Raw genomic sequence first — 20,529 nt, 5'->3', positions numbered from 1 at the left:
CTGACTCTAGTACTATATTATCCAATATGGTAGCTGCTAGCCATGTATGGGTTTTTAAAATTAAATTAAAATTTAGTTGCTGTCACACTAGCCCCATTTCAAGTGTTCAATAGCCACATATGGCCAGTGGTTACCATATTGCACAGCGCAGAGAGAGAACATTTCTATCTTTGAAGAAAGTTCTATTGGACAGTGTTGATCTAGAGTGTGGGCTTAAAACCAATATGTTCTTCAGCATCTCCCATTGATAATCATATCAAACTCTAAATCAGGTCACAGTGTGGCTGAGACTCTTCTCCAAGCTACTAAACAGCTACTCCTACGGCTGCCTTGAGTCCTGTAGGTTCTTCAGGTTCCTATGAATATGTTACTGACACAAAGAAACCCTTAAAACATTGGTGTTGGGGGTTCAAGCTTGGCAGCAAATAGCATGTGCTAGAATGTCAAGGGAGCTGCAAGGACTAAAATAGGTTGGCATCTGCATTTGTGCCTGGTACCATGTCAGATGGTACTTGGGGAAGGCAGAAGAAAGATATTAAAGACTTATATCATAAAACCGTTGCCCTCAAAATGTGGACACAAGACTAACTTCATTCATCCCCAAAATATTTATTAAGTGCATATTGTGTTCTAGGAATGGTTCTCTCTTTTTAATATTTTATTTTTTGAGATAGCATCTCACCCTGTCACTCAGGCTGGAGTGCGGTGGCATAATCTTGGCTCACTCCAACCTCCACCTCCCAGGTTCAAGGGATCCTCTCACCTCAGCCTCCTGTAGCTGGGACTACAGGTACATGCCATCATAATCAGCTAGTTTTTGTATTTTCTGTAGAGACAGGGTTTTGCTATGTTGTCCAGGCTGGTCTCAAACTCCTGAGCTCAAGTGATCTGCCCATCTTGGCTTCCCAAAGTGCTGGGATTGCAGGCATGAGCCACCATGCCCAGCCAGAATGGTTCTAGGCATTGGAAATTCACTGGCAGATAGAACAGACATTGTTCCTGACCCTGTGGAGTTTATGTCCTTTCCTGGGAGAAGAGAGATATTGAGTAAGAAATGACCAGTCTGATGAGTGTTACAAAATGGGAACTATAGGATGCCTTGGAATGAAATAATTGAAGAGTCCATAATGTAAGTGCTCTAGGAGTTCATAAATGAAAAATAGCCACGTGCACTAAAACTGGAAACACAAAGGTGACTCCAGTGACCCACCAGTAATAGGACGTGTTCTTACTTTAGGCAAGTGTGAATCTTCACAAGATTTTTAGCAGGGTAATGACATGTTCAGAAGTGTTTCAGGGAAGCAGTATGTCGCAGAGGTCAGGCATTCTGGAAACAGGTAGGTATAGTTTAAATCCTGCATTTGCCACTTATTACCCTTGTGAACTCACTTTCACTGTCTCTAAATGGGATAATCATAATAGTACCTACCTTGCAGGTTTTTGTAAAGAATAAATGAGACAATGCATTATAATGTACACTGTTATTACTACTACTTTTTTTGTTGTTGTTGTTACGGAGTCTCACTCTGTCGCCCAGGCTGGAGTGCAGTGGCACAATCTTGGCTCACTGCAACCTCTGCCTCCTGGGTGGAGCAATTCTCCTGCCTCAGCTTCCTGAGTAGCTGGGATTACAGGTATGCACCACCATGCCAGGTTAATTTTTGTGTTTTTAGTAGAGATGGGGTTTCACCATGTTGACCAGGCTGGTCTTGAACTCCTGACCTCAGGTGATCCACCCTCTTCGGCCTCACAGAGCGCTGGGATTACGGGCATGAGCCACCGCGCCCGGCCCTATTTATTTATTTTTTTAATCTTAGATCCTTGATCATTGTGTACAGGATAGATTTGAGAGGATTAGATTCTTGGGAAGAGAGATCAATTAGTGGGCTGTTGAAGTAGGCTTCGGCAAGAGATGAACTAGAGTGGTGGTTGTAGAGAGGAAAAGAATGTCAGATATTCAGAGAGTTTGGGGAAAAAAGGTATACCAGCAATTCCACTCCTAGGGATATAGTCAGGAGGACTGAAAACATCTGTCCACACAAAAACTTGCGCATCAATGTTCATAGTGACGTTATTCATAATAGCCCAATAATGGAAGCATCCCAAACATCCATCAACTTATGAATGAATAAATAAACTGTGGTATATCCAAACAATGGACAATGAAATTTGAAAACATTGAAAGAAGCCAGACACAAAAGGCCACATTATTGTATGATTCCATTTATATGTCCAGGATAGACAAATCCATAGAGACACAAAGTAATTTTGCAGTTGTTAAGCATTGGGAGGAGGTAGACATTGGGGAGTGAGGGCTAACAGGTACAGGATTTATTATGAGATGATGAAAATGTGCTTACAATGAGCCGGGCTCTGATCTCAGAGCTTTACATCTAGGAAGTCTTTAACTCCTACAAATGATCCCCTGATGAAGATACTACTTTTACATCTCTATTTACAGAGGAGGAAGAAAAATGAAGCAGAGAGATTGTGGCTGAGGTCACAGAGCAGAAAGTCACAGAGCGTGGATTTGAAGCCAGGTGTGTCCAGCTTTAGAGTCCTTGCTCTTATTCACCTCACTATACTCCTCTTGGTATAGAGTAGCTAGTATCATATCCTTTCTGGCTAATTTATCTGTATTTTATCAAGGTCTTTCAGGATACCACACCTTGACTCAAAGGTGTGACAGAAGACAACTATTATAGATTTATTTTTGGTGAGTTTAGGGGCTGGCTTTCTCAGGCTAGCTCTACCTTATAGCTAATTGACTGCCAATGACATTTCCTCGTTTACCTTCAGATCCTAATTGAGGTTCATAATTATGACTCTGAGGCACTACAGGTTCTTGAACTACCTTCTGAATCATGAAAGAAAGATTAAACTATGCGCAGTGTGGTTCATTCATTCCGTAAGTACTTATTGGGTGCCTACCACCAGGCATCCAATATTGGCAACCTGGCCTCATGAAGCTTATAGTTTGATGAGAGAGAGAAATATATATTAATCATATAATCACACAGTAAGTATAAGATTGCAACTGTGACAAGGACAACTAAGAAGAGATGTCTGCTGCTCTGAGAGCATAACAAGGGTTTGACCCATCAAGGTCACGAGGGGTTGTAATCCCCAAGAATGAGGGTAAACCAGGTAAAGGGAAGAAGGGAGAACACTGTAGGCAGGGAGAACATGCAAAGCCCCCTGGTGGGATGGAGCATGGTGAACAGGAGGCCAAGGTAGCTGGGATAGAGTGAACAAGGAGGAAGATGCTGAAAACACAGGTGAGCCAGGCCACAGAGTCTTGTGGGCCACACGGAAGAATTTGTTTATCCTGGGAGATGAAAGCACAGAGGATTTGATTAGATTTGCATACTGAACCAGTTCTGGACATGAAGGATGACAATCCCTATTATAATCGGTTGCCTCTGGTCAAGTATTTCATCCTTAATTGTTGACCCAGAAGACTATATATAGCCATGCTGCCTAGACCAGGTACTCGAGAACATAAACTCTTCCAGGGCAGAGCCACCTACTTGTGACTTGTAGGTGTCACTTGCACAGGGCATTCACTTACTAGAAGGTTGATTTTAAAAGACTGACAATTGGCCTGGCATGGTGGCTCACACCTGTACTCCCAGCACTTTGGGAGGCCAAGGTGGGTGGATCACTTGAGGTCAGGAGTTTGAGAACAGCCTGGCCAACATGATGAAACCCTTCTCTACTAAAAATACAAAAATTAGCTGGGTGTGGTGGCGCATGCCTGTAGTCTCAGCTACTTGGGAGGCTGAGACAGGAGAATTGCTTGATCTTGAGAGGGGGAGTTTGTAGAAAGCTGAGATCGCACCATTGCACTCCAGCCTGGGTGACAAAGCAAGACTCTATCTCAAATAAATAAATAAATAAATATATATATAAAGGACTGACAATCATCTAGCCTAGTTCTTTTTACATCAAAAAGCTAGGTGTTAGGCCAGGCATGGTGGCTCACTCTTACCAGTAATCCCAGCACATTGGGAGGCCGAGGTAAGCAGATCGCCTGAGCTCAGGAGCTGGAGACCAGCCTGGGAAATGTGGCGAAACTCCATCTCTACAAAAAATACAAAAATTAGCTGGGCATGGTGGCGTGTGCCTGTAGTCCTAGCTACTTGGGAGGCTGAGGTGGGAGGATTGCTTGAGCCCAGGAGGTTGAAGCTGCATTGAGCTGAGATCGCAACACTGCACTCACCCTGGGCGACAGAGTAAAACCCTATCTCAAAACAAAAAAGCTAGATGTCTTACATAAATGCGGCCTCATTTAAACCCCACCAGAGTCCCGTCAGGAAGATGTTATCGTTATTCTTGCTGTATGGGTTTAGATAGGTTAAATAACATGTTCAGGTTATTCCACTACTAGCTGCCCAGGAAAAATATTCAAGACCCCTCCAAAACTCCTTCCTTAAAGAAGCCCAAGTCAGGGGCAAGTAGGCACTGTACTGAAAGGCTGTTTCTACCGGCTGCATCTTTGAGAGTGCTATTGTAAATAATTTTCACTACTGCCACACCTACTTTGACCCCTAAGAACCAGGGGAGAGGCCCCATCTTCCTCTTTCTAGTTATGTGCTTGCTTATTGGGGTGTGCCAGCAGCACGCCGGCCTCCAAAGGCCTGCCAAGCAACCAAGCATAAAACTGGCCTACACAGACTCTTTTTAGGCAAGTAATTATCACCTGTCTTTTCTCCTCCAGTTTTATTCAAATAGCCTAGTAATAGAGCCGGTTCATCAAAGCAGTTACAGTCAGTGTCTTGAAGCTTGACTGCTCAATGAAGTTCAAGGCAAAGTACCTTTAAAATACAGTTCTAATGTCCTATGTGTAGTAGATATTTCTTCCTAGCAACATCCTTGGAGCACAAATAACTTTTGCCTGGGAAAACATCAATATTCTCAAAAATAATGACACTGACTTTTCTCCAAGGTTCTACATTTTCTCTTTTTGAAATGAATAACAGGACAAATCAGACAGGTTCTGAGAGCCTGTACTTTTGTAGGAGGCATGGGGAGCTAGGTTGGCACAAGAAAGAATTGAGGCATTGTTTCTGCTCTGGCACAAGAAAGTAGGACAAAGCCCTGAATTTCATGGGTAGGTTCTGATTCACCCTTTGCATTTCTTTTTTTTTTTTTTCTTTTCCTTCTTTTTTGGTTTTGGTTTTGGTTTTTTCTTTTGTTTTGTTTGTTTGTTTGTTTGTTTTGAGACGGAATCTCGCCCTGTCGCCCAGGATGGAGTGCAGTGGCGCGATCTTGGCTTACTGTAATTTCCACCTCCTGAGTTCAAGCGATTCTCCTGCCTCAGCCTTCTGAGTAGCTGGGGACTACAGGCGCGACTTTTTATTTTTTCTGAAACCGGGTTTCACCATGTTGGCCACTGACCTCACCTCGTGGTCCACCCGCTTCGGCCTCCCAAAGTGCTGGGATTACAGGCGTGAGCCACAGAGCCTGGCCAGCATTTATTTTTAACGTTCATATCCAACAACAAGGAGAGATGAGGAGGAGGGAGTCTGGGGGATGGGCATGGAGAAGGTAAGGAAGAGGTGAAATGTAGGCAGTAGGTATGCATTGATGGAAGACACGAAACAGATAAGGCCAGAGAAACTAGACCATCAGAAGAGGAACTGGAAGAGGAAAGAAAATGGTTGAAAACGAACTGAGAAACTAAAGGGAAGACAGCGAGAAAACAGAGGGAAAGAAGAAATGCTTACATGGGAGCAAGTACTGTTCTGTCCTTACCACGAAAGCTCTGGCACGTGATCTGGTCTCGCTCTCACTTGACTCCAGCCAGACTGATCTCCCTCTTGAACATTCCTGCATCTGGACCCTTCCAGTTGCCGCTCTTCCTGCAGGCATCTCCCAGGCCTGTCCTTCCTTCCTTCAAGTTGTGTCCTTAACCACACTCTACATGAAATAGCACCTCCCTTATCCTTATTTTCCTTACTCTGCTTTATTTATGCTTGAAGCTCCAGTCACCATCAGACAGACTTTCTGTGTTTTGGCTACTGGCTGTTGTCTGACATATACCCGCTCTTAGAAGGTAAACTCCACGGGAACAGAGACTTTGTTTTATTCCCTGCGGTGTCTCCAGCACCTACAACAGTGAATGACACCCTGTTGGGTGACCGATATACGCCGGATGGCTCAGGGCGTGGGTGCAGGTCGGGGAAAGTGTATAGCAAGAGGTGTGTCCGGGAGGGATGTTTGGGGTGTGCTTTTAGTCCAACAAAAAAGCACTTTCCATCCTTTTTCTATTTCTGTCCTCTCCTTCTCCCTCCCTCCGCACTTCAGAGGTTGGAGAAAAGCTGCGGGAAAGCAGGAAATAAGGAAAAATCCTAAATTGTCCAGCTCGAATTCCAATGAAAAAATCATGAGCGAGGAAGACAGGGAGACAGAATAAATGCACACGCAAAAGTGAAGGAAACCAGTGGAAAGTAAGGAAAAAGGCGACAGACGTCACTCTCTCTGGTCACGCTCCCCGACTCCCCCGAGGCCGGGCGAGGCGCTCCTGACACGCGCCCCCGTCGCCTGGCGGCCGCGCGGCTTCAGCACCATTTCAGAGAAGGCCAGGCCCCTCTTCCCCCGCGGGCTTCCCCGCACCCGCACCGCGGAGGCCCCAGCAGCACGCGCCCAGAGCAGCCGCGAAGGCGGCGGGGACTACAGCTCCCAGGATGCCGAGCACGGGCGCGCCTGCGCAGAGCGGCCGGAGGCGGCGGTCTGTTCTCCGCTGAGGAGGAGCGGGGCAGAGGAGGGAGGCAGCGGGTGAGAGTTCAGAGTTCAGCAGCAGCAGCCCGAGCCCATGATTCCCATATGCCCTGTAGTTTCTTTTACCTATGGTGAGTCTAATGTGGCCCGCGAGGCCTCTGCCCGGCCCCCTCCCTGGCCCCGGGCAGCGGGGAGGCGCGGGGGTTGGGGCAGGCTCCGGGGAGGAGGCGGCGGCCGCCACCCGGGCGTGCGAGTGAGTGAGGGAGTGCGAGGCGGGAGGGGGAGGCGGCGCGGCCGCGGCCCAGGCCCCGCCAGGGCTGCTCTCACGGCGCCTCTCTCTCTCTCCCTGCCCTCCCTCGGCGTCTCGGCTTCTCTGCGTCTCTCTTCCCGCCATGGGACCCGACTTTCCGTGCCCGCCGCAGTGCCCAGCCGGCTGGGGGAAGATGCCAAAATGGCGACCGGCAACTACTTTGGATTCACCCACAGCGGGGCGGCGGCGGCGGCGGCTGCGGCCCAATATAGGTAACGGCACCCTGCCTTCTCCCTGCTCGCCCCTTGCTCGCCCCTCGGCCCGGATCCGGTCGACGCGACGCCCCCGCGTCCGCCCCCAGCCAGCCCAGAGCTCCGGCCCGCTGTAGGCCTGGCCCGGCCCAGCCCCGCGGCCTCTCCCGCCCAGCCCCGCCTTGCCCGGCCCGCGACGGAGAGCGGCCCCCAGTAGGGGGGAGGTAGAGACGGCGGAGGTGTAGGGACGTGGAGGCCGCAGGGCCCTTCGGCAGCCCCTTAGCTAAAATGGCCTCCTGCGGCCGCCGAGCGGAGCCGCCACCGCCGCCCGGCAGGCCCCCCGGTCCCCGCCTCCGCGCGTCCAGCCCCCACCTCCCATCTTCTTCCCACTTGGAGAGTGGAGAGGGTGGCCGAAGGGACCTCACGGGGAGTGCCGTGTCGCAGGTCCACTGGCTTCTCCTGCGACGCCTTTCTGCGTCGTCGCCTGGTGCTTCAACCCCCGGAGCCCAGATAACGTGTCGTTGTCTCGGGTACCTTCTCCTCCGTCTTGGAGCTTCTTCCCCAGACGCTCCATTGCCAGCGAGTCCTGCTGACAAACCGGGTGTCACTGCGTTCATCGGGTTCCTTTAGTTTTTCCTGCAAGGAGAGAGGTTCACATACCAACCACCTGTACATTGTGTAGTTCTTAGACTGGAAAAGATGTGCGAAGTTTCTAGTGCTGATAAATGAGTGCACAGCCTTGTTTGAGCTGTGGAGTTTAGGCCCCAGGTGGGCCTGTCATTCTCTTTGCGGGGGTCTTTCCCCTGCGGGGAATGATGGGGAGGGAAGAAGATGAAAGTGAGATTGCACTGAGTCATTGTAATGCACCGGATGAAATCCCTACCTTAAGGGAAGCTCTCATTTCTGAAGTCTGTAGTTCATTGTACATCTTATCAAAGACAAACACATACACAACGCTGGATTTTTAAATTGTTACTTTTGAGTCAGTCTGAGACCTTTGGTTCAGGCCATAAGCGCATACGGCTCTTGCGTGATGTGCTTTTTATGTATATTAGATGTTGGTTAAACCCAGGCAGTTTTTTTCATCTGATTTTCTTCAGGAGGCACATTGTTTAATGGAAAGGGCATCATTGGGAGCCAGAAGACCCGAGTTCAGTCTCTTTTGCTCTTGATTTTTTGTTGTTGTTGTTGAATAAATTATTTTTCTTACAGAGAAAGGGTGTATTTGGAACTCTTGGGCTCAAGTCCTGCCTCGGTCTCCCAAAGTGCTAGGATTATAGGCATGAGCCACCACACCTGGCCTCTTTTGTTGTTGATTTTATGACGTTGGAAACATCATATAGTTGGGTTTTCATTTTCATCATCTGTAAAATGAGATGCTGGGCAAACTATCTTTTTGGCCTGAAACTTGGGGTTTTGAGAAACCAAGTTACTGTATTCCATGGCATCCTAAGATGCCATTTGTGGTAAAAGGTACCATTATTGTATGTAGTACTAAAAAAAAAAAAATGCTGCCACTTAAGATATTGCGTGAGACTCCATTAAGAGATGTCAAAATGTATAAATGTGTATCATATTGGTGAAACTAGCTTTCACTAATTGTTTAATGCTGTGTGGCATTTTACAAGTGTTTTTTCATGAGGTCTGCATTCCAGAAAAAGCACCGAGATGACAAATTATAGCAAACTCTTGGAGCATTTCAAGTATTAGCAAATCTTTTGCTTATAATTTTTGATAAATAACTGAAAAAGTTTCAGCTACTTTGATAAAACTTTTTAGGGCTTTTTAAAAATTCAACAGCTTTTGGGGTACAAGTGGTTTTTGGTTACATGGATGAATTATATAGTGGTGAATTCTGAGATTTTAGTAGGGCTAATAATTTTCAAGGAGAGAAAAAAACTATCTTTTTCTGAGAAGAGATAGCTAATCAGCATCTGTGCCATAAATCTGCTGGCAAGTACTAGTGTTCCACCTAGAAAATACTGTATTTAACCATTAAAATTTTACTTGTTTTACTCAGGTTTTTTGTTTTCCTAATATGGGCTGAGTGATAAGATTTGTTGGATTACTATATTTACGGTAAAGTGGTGGGTTCTTTGTGGCACTTCTGAAATATTTTTTTCCTAAATACAGACCTACAGATAGAAACGAAGGAAGGAAATGCTGATTTAAAGATAATAATTTTTTGATAAAATATGTGATTGTTTTATCCCAATATAGGGAACGGTGACAGAATTTGTTTCTAATAATTTTTTTTTTGGCCTTGAAACTCAAAAGTTTAAACTAACAACAATCCAGGTTACTAAATAGATTAAGTGTACATCTAATGAGAAAAGACTAGTCTTTTGACATTACTTATATTGCTAAAACTTAGGCACTCTTGTACATAAGGCCTTCTGTATAAACATAGTACATGAAAATATCGTTTGCATTTAATGGCAAGAAATCAGGCCCAATAATACTGGGAATTTTGGCAAGGAAGATGAATAAATAATAACAAAAGCACATGCACAAAGTATGGTGGTGAAGCTAATATTTCTTCCTGGCTGGAAGTAATTATAATGGAACTTTTAGAGATGGAGGTCCGAGGTCTACTGTACTAATATTTTTTCAAATTTGAAAGATCTCAAACTCAGGAAAACCTTGAGCACAGTTCACGCCTGAAAACATATGAAGATTTTTTTTTTTTCCAGTCAAATTTGGATAGAAAATAGAGTATTCATGAAGGGCCAACTTTTTGTATTCGCAGGTTCCACAGGGCCTACTGTGGGACTTTATGTATGGAGTTTTGTATACATAGCGGTCCTGGAACCAATCCCCTGCTTATATTGAGGGATGACTGTATTTATGTGTGAATGATGTGATTGAATTGCTTCACCTATCATTGAATACAGATAAAGTAAACATCGTACACCTAAATGTAATTCCAGAGGCCGGGCGCGGTGGCTCACGCTCATAATCCCAGCACATTGGGAGGCTAAGGCGGGTGGATCACCAGAGGTCAGGAGTACAAGACCAGCCTGACCAACATGGCGAAACCTGGTCTCTACTACTAAAAATATGAAAGTTAGCTGGGTATGGTGGCAGACGCCTGTAATCCCAGCTACTCCAGAGGTCGAGGCAGGAGAAACGCTTGAACCGAGGAGGTGGAGGTTGCAGTGAGCCGAGATTGCAGCCATTACACTCTGGCTGGGTGACAGAGACAGACTCTATCTCAAAATAAAATAAAGTAAAAGTAATTCCAGCTCTTAGTTTTCTTGATTACAGCTCTGTAAGGTATTTGATTACATTTATTTTAGATTTAGACTTTTTAGCTTGTTAGTATTTGAAATTCATAATAGCACACTACAGATCAGGTTCTTGAAGATGTTATAAAGAACTGTAATAGTGAATTTGTCAAGTATGGCTACTAGTAACTTATAGATTAGTTACCACGTTTTTCATTTGTGTTAATGCACATTAGACAATTTTGTGGTAAGCATTTCTCAGTCTTCGTGTTCTAAGTCCCATAAACTATGGAATTTTTTTTTTCCTATTCTGTATTTTTTGGGTTTTTTGTTTTTTTTTGAGACAGAGCCTCGCTCTGTCACCCAGGCTGGAGTGCAAGCACGATCTTGGCTCACCGCAACCTCTGCCTCTCAGGTTCAAGTGATTCTCCTGCCTCAGCCTCCTGAGTAGCTGAGACAGAGTTTTAGTAGAGACAGAGTTTCACCATGTTGGCCAGGCTGGTCTCAAACTCCCAACCTCAGGTGCTCTGCCTGCCTCGGCCTCTCAAAGTGCTGGTATTACAGGCATGAGCCACCGCGCCTAGCCTTGTTTTGTATTTTTTTAAGTCAAGTAAATATACCAGTTAAGTATTTTTATGTGTTTACATGTGTACCTGATAGTGTATTAATTTGAGGGTGCACAGGAGAAAGCAGATTTCAGACGTGAAAATGTAAGGATGGCTTCATGGCCAGAAGGGAACTTGGTAAGGTAGATAACCTGTTAGAGTAGAGTACCTTTTTTGTTTGAGGAAATGTACTTACATAAATGTAGTTTTGTTTTTAAATAAATTTTGGGGAAAGAACTATTATGACAGTTCTAAGGACTTTAGGGTAGCAAAGAATATGAGGAAAGATAATTCTCAGCAGAAAAAACTTCCTAATAATTTCATAGGATCAAAAATCATTTTTTGCAACTTCTTCATTGACGATGATAGAGAAGTTCTGATAGGAATTCTTCAGTTTTTGAGGAGAGTTTGTGGCATATACATTTATAAAAGCATATGTAATAAACATTATAAAATAATCCCATTATATCCCACAATTCATGGGACATTAACCCATTTCTTTGAGGGTGTTTTTTTTTTTTGTTTTTTTGTTTTTTTGTTTTTTTTTTTGAGGCGGAGTCTCGCTCTGTCGCCCGGACTGGAGTGCAGTTGCCAGATCTCAGCTCACTGCAAACTCCGCCTCCCGGGTTTACGCCATTCTCCTGCCTCAGCCTTCCGAGTAGCTGGGACTACAGGCGCCCGCCACCTCGCCCGGCTAGTTTTTGTATTTTTAGTAGAGACGGGGTTTCACCGTGTTAGCCAGGATGGTCTCGATCTCCTGACCTCGTGATCCACCCGTCTCGGCCTCCCAAAGTGCTGGGATTACAGGCTTGAGCCACCGCGCCCGGCCTTTTTTTTTTTTTTTTTTTTTTTTTTTTTTAAAGACATGGTCTTGCTCTCTCACCTAGGCTGCAGTGTAGTGGTGATAATAGCTCACTGCAGCTTGGAACCCTTGAGCTCAAATGATCCTCCTGTGATGGGCTTCCAAGGTGCTGGGATTAACAGGTGTGAGCCACTGTGCCCAGCCTCGTTGAGAGTTGTAAACAGCCACTTTTTCTTTACTTATACTTTAGAAAAACCTTGGACATTGGCCAGGCGCGGTGGCTCACGCCTGTAATCCCAGCACTTTGGGAGGCCGAGGTGGGCGGATCACGAGGTCAGGAGATCGAGACCATCCTGGCTAACACGGTGAAACCCCGTCTCTACTAAAAATACAAAAACTGAGCCGGGCGCGATGGCCGCGCCTGTGGTCCCAGCTCCTCGGGAGGCTGAGGCAGGAGAATGGCGGGAACCCAGGGGGCGGAGCTTGCAGTGAGCCAAGGTGGCGCCGCTCACTCCAGCCTGGGCCACAGAGCCAGACTCCGTCTCAAAAACAAAAAGAAAAACCTTGGACATAGCAGTAAGTAGATTTTGACTATTGCTGGACCTTAACCATTTGCCAGTCAAAAGAAGGCATCTCATCTAATGATTTTGAGATGTCTTAGGGACTTCTATTCCTAAAGGATATGATAACTTGGGTATGCTAACACTAGCTTGGATAGGCTGATAAGCTAATGAGTTTTCCTTTTTTCCTTTTTCTTTTTTACTTTTTATTTGAATGTAGTGTTAAGAATATTGTGTCTTGAATTTAGGAAAGAGTAAAAGTGACATTAGTAAGGCAGAAAAGGATTAAACACTGAGAAAGTAAAAAAACCAGGTGAACAGGTTTTTGAAACCAACCTTGATGATGGAAATTTACTGGCTTTACAAAAAAGAGAAATACTGCAACGGCTAATAACATCAATCCTTCTATTGTTGAATCAGAGACCTTAGGATGGATACTGCATGGATAAGCTAGAAATAAGATAATTTTCTTTCCAAAAGAATTGTTACTATTACACTGATGATATAATGGCTGTTACTCTTAATAGAGTAGGGTGAGCCAGAATATCCATGTATAGAATAGGTATCTGCTTGAGTATGCTTTTGTAAACTGCCTTATAGTACACTATGAACAAAAGGACATAACTTTGGAACTAGATAGTTTGAATCCCCAGCTCCATCCCTTCAGGCACCCTCAACTTCTCTAAGACTTGGTTTCCTCACCTAACTTGACTTAAGTTTAAATATAAAATTTTCTAGCCTAGTGCCTGATTATCAGTAGGCATTGCTACCAATACTGTTTCTGGTAGAGATTTAAGTAATAATATTTTAAGGGTTTTAGAAGGATTCCTTGGTTAATATGTATCATACATTTATATAGAGAGTTTCATAATCTCACAGTAAAATGTTTTAAAAGTAAAACATTTGGGCCGGGCATGGTGGCTCATCCCTGTAATCCCAGCACTTTGGGAGGCGAGGCCGGTAGATCACAAGGTCAGGAGATTGAGACCATCCTGGCTAACACGGTGAAAACCCATCTCTACTAAAAATACAAAAAAATTAGCCGGGTGTCGTGGTGGGCGCCTGTAGTCCCAGCTACTGGGGAGACTGAGGCGGGAGAATGGCATGAACCCAGGAGGCGGAGCTTGCAGTGAGCTGAGATCACGCCACTGCACTCCAGCCTGGGCGATAGAGCAAGACTCCGTCTCAAAAAAAAAAAAAAAGTGAAACATTTGGAGTCCTCATTACTAATAGAAAAAGAAGGAAAGTTTCTATTTACAGGTAACATGATTATTACACTTGTCAGGCAAAAATGTGAGAACTGATAAGAGTACAGCAAATTTTCTGGATCTAAGATTAGGCAAAGGCCAGGCGCAGTGGATCACTCCTGTAATCCCAGCACTTTGGGAGGCCGAGGTGGGCGGATCACCGGAGGTCGGGAGTTCAAGACCAGCCTGACCAACATGGAGAAACCCTGTTTCTACTAAAACCACAAACTTAGGCAGGTGTGGTGGTGCATGCCTGTAATCCCAGCTACTCGGGAGGCTGAGGCAGGAGGAGGCTGAGGCAGGAGAATCGCTTGAGAGCCAAGATCGCACTATTGCACTCCAGCCTGGGCGACAAGAGCGAAACTCCATCTCAAAAAGAAAAAAGAAAGAAAGAATCAGGTAAAGTCAGTAGCATTCTTGTTTCGTCAATATTGAATTAGATTATTAAATTTCAAATAAGTCCTGTTTATGTATAGCCACCAAACCTATTCAGTAAGCAGGAATAAAACAAATGACATATTCAAAACACTTTGAGGAGAAAATGCAGTAGGATAAAAAAGTCATAAAAGATGACAAAGATGCAATGCCATCAAATTACTATCTCCTAATCTATGTATATTTAGTGTTACTCCAATAAAAATCTCATAGGATTTTTGTTATAACTTGATAAAGGGATTTTAATGTATATAGTGAGGAGAGTGATCAGCTAAAAATATCATGAAGGTCTTGCAAAAATAAGGAAGGACTTGTAATATCAGATACCAAAATATTATTAGTAGAAAAATGTGATATTGGTACAGGGATAGACAAATAGATCATTGAATTAAAATAGACATCCCAGAGATAGACATGCTTATATAGGTAGTTGGATTAGAATATATATCTAATATATATTTGTTTAAATAGATGTGTATGTTAAAAAAAAAATCAGCTGCATTATTACTCAGAGACATAGATCATCAGGTTAATCAAAAGACCATTCAGGCTTATAAATGTTGTAATTGATGAAGTATGTTAGAATTATTTGGATGGGATCTTTAGTCTGCTTATTAAAAGTACTCGTCTATTAATTGTCCATGACACCACTCTGTCAGAATACAGGATTAGAGTGATTGTTCTGAGTGTATCATTTCTTAGTATTTCATGAAAGCCATGTACAGTACAGCTTTTATTCATACAGAGGTAAAATGAATGAAATAAACTTTGGGCTTTTTTGTTTTATTTGAATATTAGTCTTGTATATTAAAGTGCATTTGTAGGGAGTAATTCACTTATTTAGTGTTTTATGAGCATCTACAATATGCGTAGTCCCTGCTCTCAGGGAGTTTACAGTTCTGGGGTATGAGGGTGGAGACAAATGCATCTACAAAGAACTATGCCATTATAATAAAGTTTTAATGAAATACTAAAATGGGAAATTGGAGGATTTTGACTATGGAGTTTGAGGTAGACTTCGTGTTCTTTCATTCTGAGAATCAAGGGAATGTTGTTTTAGACAAAGGAAAAGTATTGAGCCAAGACAAATATCTGGATTGCATGATATAATAGAGACTGGTTTGGCTCTGAAGTCAGACTACCTAAGCTGAGTCTGGCTCCTCTTATTGCCTGCCATGTGACCTTGGGCAAACAGTCTCTTGTTAGTTTTTTTTATCTATGAGTTGAAGATAATAAATTTTCTTTGCCTCATAGGAAAACTGCACATGTAAGAGTTCAATGAAATGTCATAAACCCAATGTACCTGTGTAACTTGCACTTAAAAACAAAAACAGAACATTATCAGTATCCCAGCAGGTTTTTACATTCTCCATTGTATTGTTTTGAGGATTCAGTATTATTTGTAAAGTGGACCTGGCAGTGACTCACACCTGTAACCCTAGCACTTTGTTTGGTCTAGGCGGGAGAATTTTAATCCCAGGAGTTTGAGACTAGTGTGAACAGCAAAGTGAGACTCGGTCTCTATTATTAATAAAAGAAAGAAGAGAAGAAAACATTATTTGTGAAGTGTTCAGAACAGTATCTGGCATATATTATATCCCCACCATTATTCAGTAGGTGGCTGGTGAATATGGATGAAACCAGAGAAAGTACAGTGCCTGGCGTATATCAAGCATTCAGTAGACATGTTTTGAATTATTTATAGAAAAATAATGCAACTGTGGGGACTGGCACGGTGGTTCACGCCTGTAATACCAGCACTTTGGGAGGCTGAGGCAGGCAGATCACAAGGTCAGAAGATCGAGACCATCCTGGCTAACACAGTGAAACCACATCTCTACTAAAAATACAAAAAAAAACTTAGCTGGGTGTGGTGGGGGCTCCTGTAGTCCCAGCTACTCGGGAGGCTGAGGCAGGAGAATGGTGTGAACCGGGGAGGTGGAGCTTGCAGTGAACCGAGATCACACCACTGCACTCCAGCCTGGGCGACAGAGCGAGACTCCATCTCAAAAAAAAAAAAATACAATTGTGGTTACCAGCTTTAAGGTAGGACCAGGGAAAGAAATAAATACTTGGTGAACAGAGAGCCAGGAAAATTTAGGGTCATGAAAACCAAAAGATGATAGCGTGGTCGTCAGCTTTAGAGATGCTGGAATAGGGATTTAGTACAGTTACCAAATTACTGGTGTAATTTTAGTGAGTAGCCTTTATAGGGAAACTAGAATCTGATCACTTGGAGCTACAGAAAAAATAGCATAAAATTTTGCTTAAAATAAGTTTGTAGTGTAGTGTTCACATAGATACTTAAGAATTCCAGAGGTCACATGGGCTTAAAATACTGGGAAGCACTGTGGTTGAAATCAATCAAATGAAAATAAATTTTTGGAATTCATATTTCTGGGAAAAGCTATAGTATAAAATACACTACTAGTATGGTAGTCAGCATTAAATGGGCAAGGCATGTCTTTGAAAATATATTTGAAGAATTATGACACTTTTTTATGGGAAAAACAATAACACTGTTTAAACAGTAACCATATAGGGAAAAACAATAAAACTGTTTAAACAATAACCATGTAGATGAAAGCAAAGAGTGCTGTGATTTATGAAAGTGGCTTTATAGCTTCTCTTACTTCCCTAATCCTGCCCATTCCCAAACCGTTTTATGCTATAAGCATAATGGTCTCTATGAAATGTAAATTTAATGATAACACTCTTGTGTTTAAGTTACTATCAGAATATCTGGTTATCCTAGTTTTATAATTAGAAGTCTGTAGTGCTTCACCCACATTTATGAAATTCACACATGTCTGAAAATATTCGTAGTAAGCTTTTAAAATCTTGACAGTAAAAACTAAATTGACAGGTTAACTTTTTTCCCATCTCACTCAGTGTGAATATTCATACCTTTCCTTGAAGAAATGTTAATACTTTTGAGAAATGATGAAGGATTTGTTTTTCGTGAGTATAAAAAGTTACAGAGGTTGGATGTGGTGGTTCATGCCTGTAATCCCAGCATTTTGAGAGGCTGATGTGGGTGGATTGCTTGAGTCCAGGAATTGAAGACCAGCCTGACCTCAAGCAATCCACCCGCCTCTACAAAAGTTAGCCCCTTATGGTATACGCTTGTGGTCCCTGCTACTCGAGAGGCTGAGGCGGAGGATCACTGGAGCCTGGGGAGGTCGAGGCTGCAGTGAGCCTTGATCAAGCCACTGCACTGCAGCCTGGGTGACAGAGTGAAATCCTATCTTTAAAAAAGAAAGAAGGAAAGTTATAGAGCACTTCATTTTAATTAATTTATGGTATCCGTCAGGGTTTATTGTACCCAATCAATAGTTTCTTTTTTGAGTAGTTCTAGTTACAAGGATTGACATTCCATGACCTTTATTCTTTCTTAGAGGCCTTCCAAAGAGCAAAGAAAACATTCCCCTTCTTTTTCAAAATGGAATAAAATTCATCCTATCTAGCAAGATTTACATCATGGGATCTTAAACATTTTGCTGTTTTATCATTCTATGAATTATTTCCTCTATCACGTATTCCCAGCTATGTTAAAGACAAATATAATTGGAAAATGAAAGAATGTTGGAATCACCTACAAGGGTGGTACAGTAGTGAAATAACTGGATGATACTGCATTGCTCAAGTATCATATCTTCTTTCAAGAAGCTAAGAAGAAAGTAGAGACACTAATTTCATAGTTGGCTTTTAGTTTTCCTTCAACACAGTTGAGAATGCAGAATTGTTCATTCTCTGCCCATACCAGCAAAGGAGAAGAAAGTTGACACAGGAAAATGTTTCCCAGTTATCAGATATATCATAAGATGAATACAAAAAGCACCACTCTAGTCTAATGATAATGTTGAAATTGTGTAAGCAAAAAATCTCAGTCTGCAAGTCTTTAGCTGATAATGTCCTACATGAATTTTTCAAACTCAATCAATACATAATATATTTCTAAGGAATAAAAAAGAAATATGCCATTCTCATTCAGTTCGTCATTCACTAGAAGGGACTTCGTTATGTAATATAATTGTGACGAGAACCAGAACATCGTATTTTGCTAAGCAGATACTTGGCAGAATTCTTTCATCTTTTTGTTGTTGTTTTGAGACAAGGGTCTCGAACTCTAGCCCATGCTGGAGTGCAGTGGCACAATCTTGGCTCACTGCAAACCTCTGCCTCCCAGGCGCAAGTGATCCTCCCTCCTCAGTCTCCAGGCATGTGCCACCATGCCCAGCTTATTTTTGTAGAGATGGGGTTTTTGCCGTGTTGCCCAGGTTGGTCTCAAGCTCTTGGATTTAAGCAGTCCGCCTGCCTTGGCCTCCTGAAGTGCTGGGATTACAGGCCTGAACCACCATGCCTCGTGAATTCTTTCATCTTTTGTGAAGTTTGTGGACTAAAATATACTTGATACGGTTCATTAGTGGACAAGTGGTGAAAACAGATGCTTTATACAAAAGTGATTGGAAAAAAGTAGTTGGTGTAGAAATGAGTTATTAGATTAAACATTCCAAATCTAAAATTGAAAATGTTTTGCAGTTATGGAGTAAAGAAGATGGCCATCTCTTTAACAAAATATGAGCCATCAGACATTTCAGAAAAAATTTTTATGGATTGTATTTTGACCCTGCAAGTGCAGGAAGAAGAACCATAGGTAATTATGAACTAGAATAGAACATGTTAGAGATACATTTCAAATCTGGAGTCAGCATTTGTGAGATGGGTGTGTTCCAAGTTTGTGCATCAAAATTGAACAGTTAGCTGTGTTTAGAGAACATGGTCCATATACCTTTGAAATCAGGGCAATATGGAATAAAAATTTGGGCTTACTATAATTTTTTAACTACTGTAATTCTTATTTATAAAAGTTTCTAATAGTTCTTTTTCATTATCCTTTTTTTTTTTTTTTTTTTTGAGACAGAGTCTCGCTCTGTCTCCCGGGCTGGAGTGCGGTGGCCAGATCTCAGCTCACTGCAAGCTCTGCCTCCCGGGTTTACGCCATTCTCCTGCCTCAGCCTCCCGAGTAGCTGGGACTATAGGCACCCGCCACCTCGCCCGGCTAGTTTTTTGTATTTTTTAGTAGAGACGGGGTTTCACAGTGTTAGCCAGGATGATCTGGATCTCCTGACCTCGTGATCCGCCCGTCTCGGCCTCCCAAAGTGCTGGGATTACAGGCTTCAGCCACCGCACCCGGCCTCATTATCCTTTATTTTAATGGAAATTATTTGTTAAATGACTGTAATTAAAATAACTTGAAAGATCCAGTAGACGCAGATGGGAAATGGTGATAGCTGTCTTTCCTGGTGAGTTAAAGATTACAAGAAAATTAAGAACTTTCATACGACATTTAACCACCTCACTCTCCTGTGGTCTGCCATTCTCGTGAGTTGGTAGGAATTGTAGGATAAGCTATCTTATTCTAGTTTTTAAGAAGAAAGGAAGTGACGGGGCACAGTGGTTCGAATGTCTGTGATCCCAGGACTTTGGGAGGCTGAGATGAGAAGATTACTTGAAGCTCAGGAGTTTGAGACCAGCCTGGGCAGCTTAGCGAGACCTCATCTCTACAAAAAAAACAAAAAAAAATTAGCCAGGCATGGTGGAGTGCGCCTGTGGTCCCAGCTACTTAGAAGGCTGAGTTAGGAGGACCATTTGAGCTGGGGATGTTGAGGGTGCAATGAGCTGCGATTGCACCACTGCACTCCTTCCTGGGCAACAGAGTGAAAAAATAAAAAATAAAAAGAAGAACTGGAGCCTAAATTTAAATTTCTTCTAAAATTCTGTGGTAATAAAATTATAATAACATTGTAAAGATAATGGGAGCATGACATTACAACATCAAGAATAAGGAATAGCCAGGTGCTGTGGCTCACACCTGTAATCCCAACACTTTGGGAGACTGAAGGGAGAGGATTACTTGAGCTCAGGAGTTTGAGACCAGCAATATATAAAGAACTCTTAAAACTCAACAAAAGTCAAATAACCCAATTTAAAAATTGGCAAAAGACTTAAATAGAAACTTTACCAAAAATGACATACAGATGACCAAAAGGCATATGAAAAGACACTCAACATCACTAATTATCAGAGAAATGCAAATCAAAACCACAATGAACCATCATCTCACATTTAGTGAGCTGTCACCTACATTATAGTAAACCCAAATTTTTATTCTGTATTGCCCTGAAAGATACATGAACCATGTTCTCTAAATACAACTAACTGCTCAGCTTTGATGCACAAACTTGCAGTGGCGTAATCACAGCTCACTGCACTCTCAACATCCCCAGCTCAACATAGCGAGACCCCCATCTCTACAAAAAATTACCCGGGTTTGATGGCAGGTGCCTGTGGTCCCAGCTACTCAGGAGGCTGAGGTGGGTGGATCGCTTGAACCTGGGAGGTTGAGGCTGCAGTGAGCCACTTTTA

At 42.9% G+C, this 20,529-nt stretch overlaps 1 protein-coding gene across 3 annotated transcripts in view; it reads left to right on the top strand.

Moving 5' to 3' along the window:
- The first annotated feature begins 6,457 nt into the window (after positions 1-6,457).
- Positions 6,458-20,529, top strand: part of ZFR (zinc finger RNA binding protein) — a 91,320-nt gene continuing 77,248 nt past the window's right edge. For 2 of the 3 annotated variants that reach the window (XM_033179287.1, XM_033179289.1), the window contains exons 1-2: positions 6,703-6,854; positions 7,146-7,245. In XM_033179287.1, the coding sequence (XP_033035178.1) occupies positions 6,818-6,854; positions 7,146-7,245 (137 nt within the window). In that variant the 5' untranslated portion in view covers positions 6,703-6,817. Of the gene's footprint in view, positions 6,855-7,145; positions 7,246-20,529 lie in introns of all 3 variants that reach the window. The other variant, XM_033179290.1, reaches the window with a different exon arrangement.

Source organism: Trachypithecus francoisi, unplaced genomic scaffold, assembly GCF_009764315.1.
Source record: "Trachypithecus francoisi isolate TF-2019V2 unplaced genomic scaffold, Tfra_2.0 Lachesis_group2, whole genome shotgun sequence".
Taxonomy (NCBI): Eukaryota; Metazoa; Chordata; class Mammalia; order Primates; family Cercopithecidae; genus Trachypithecus; species Trachypithecus francoisi.
This window is presented reverse-complemented; position numbering and strand designations above follow the sequence as displayed.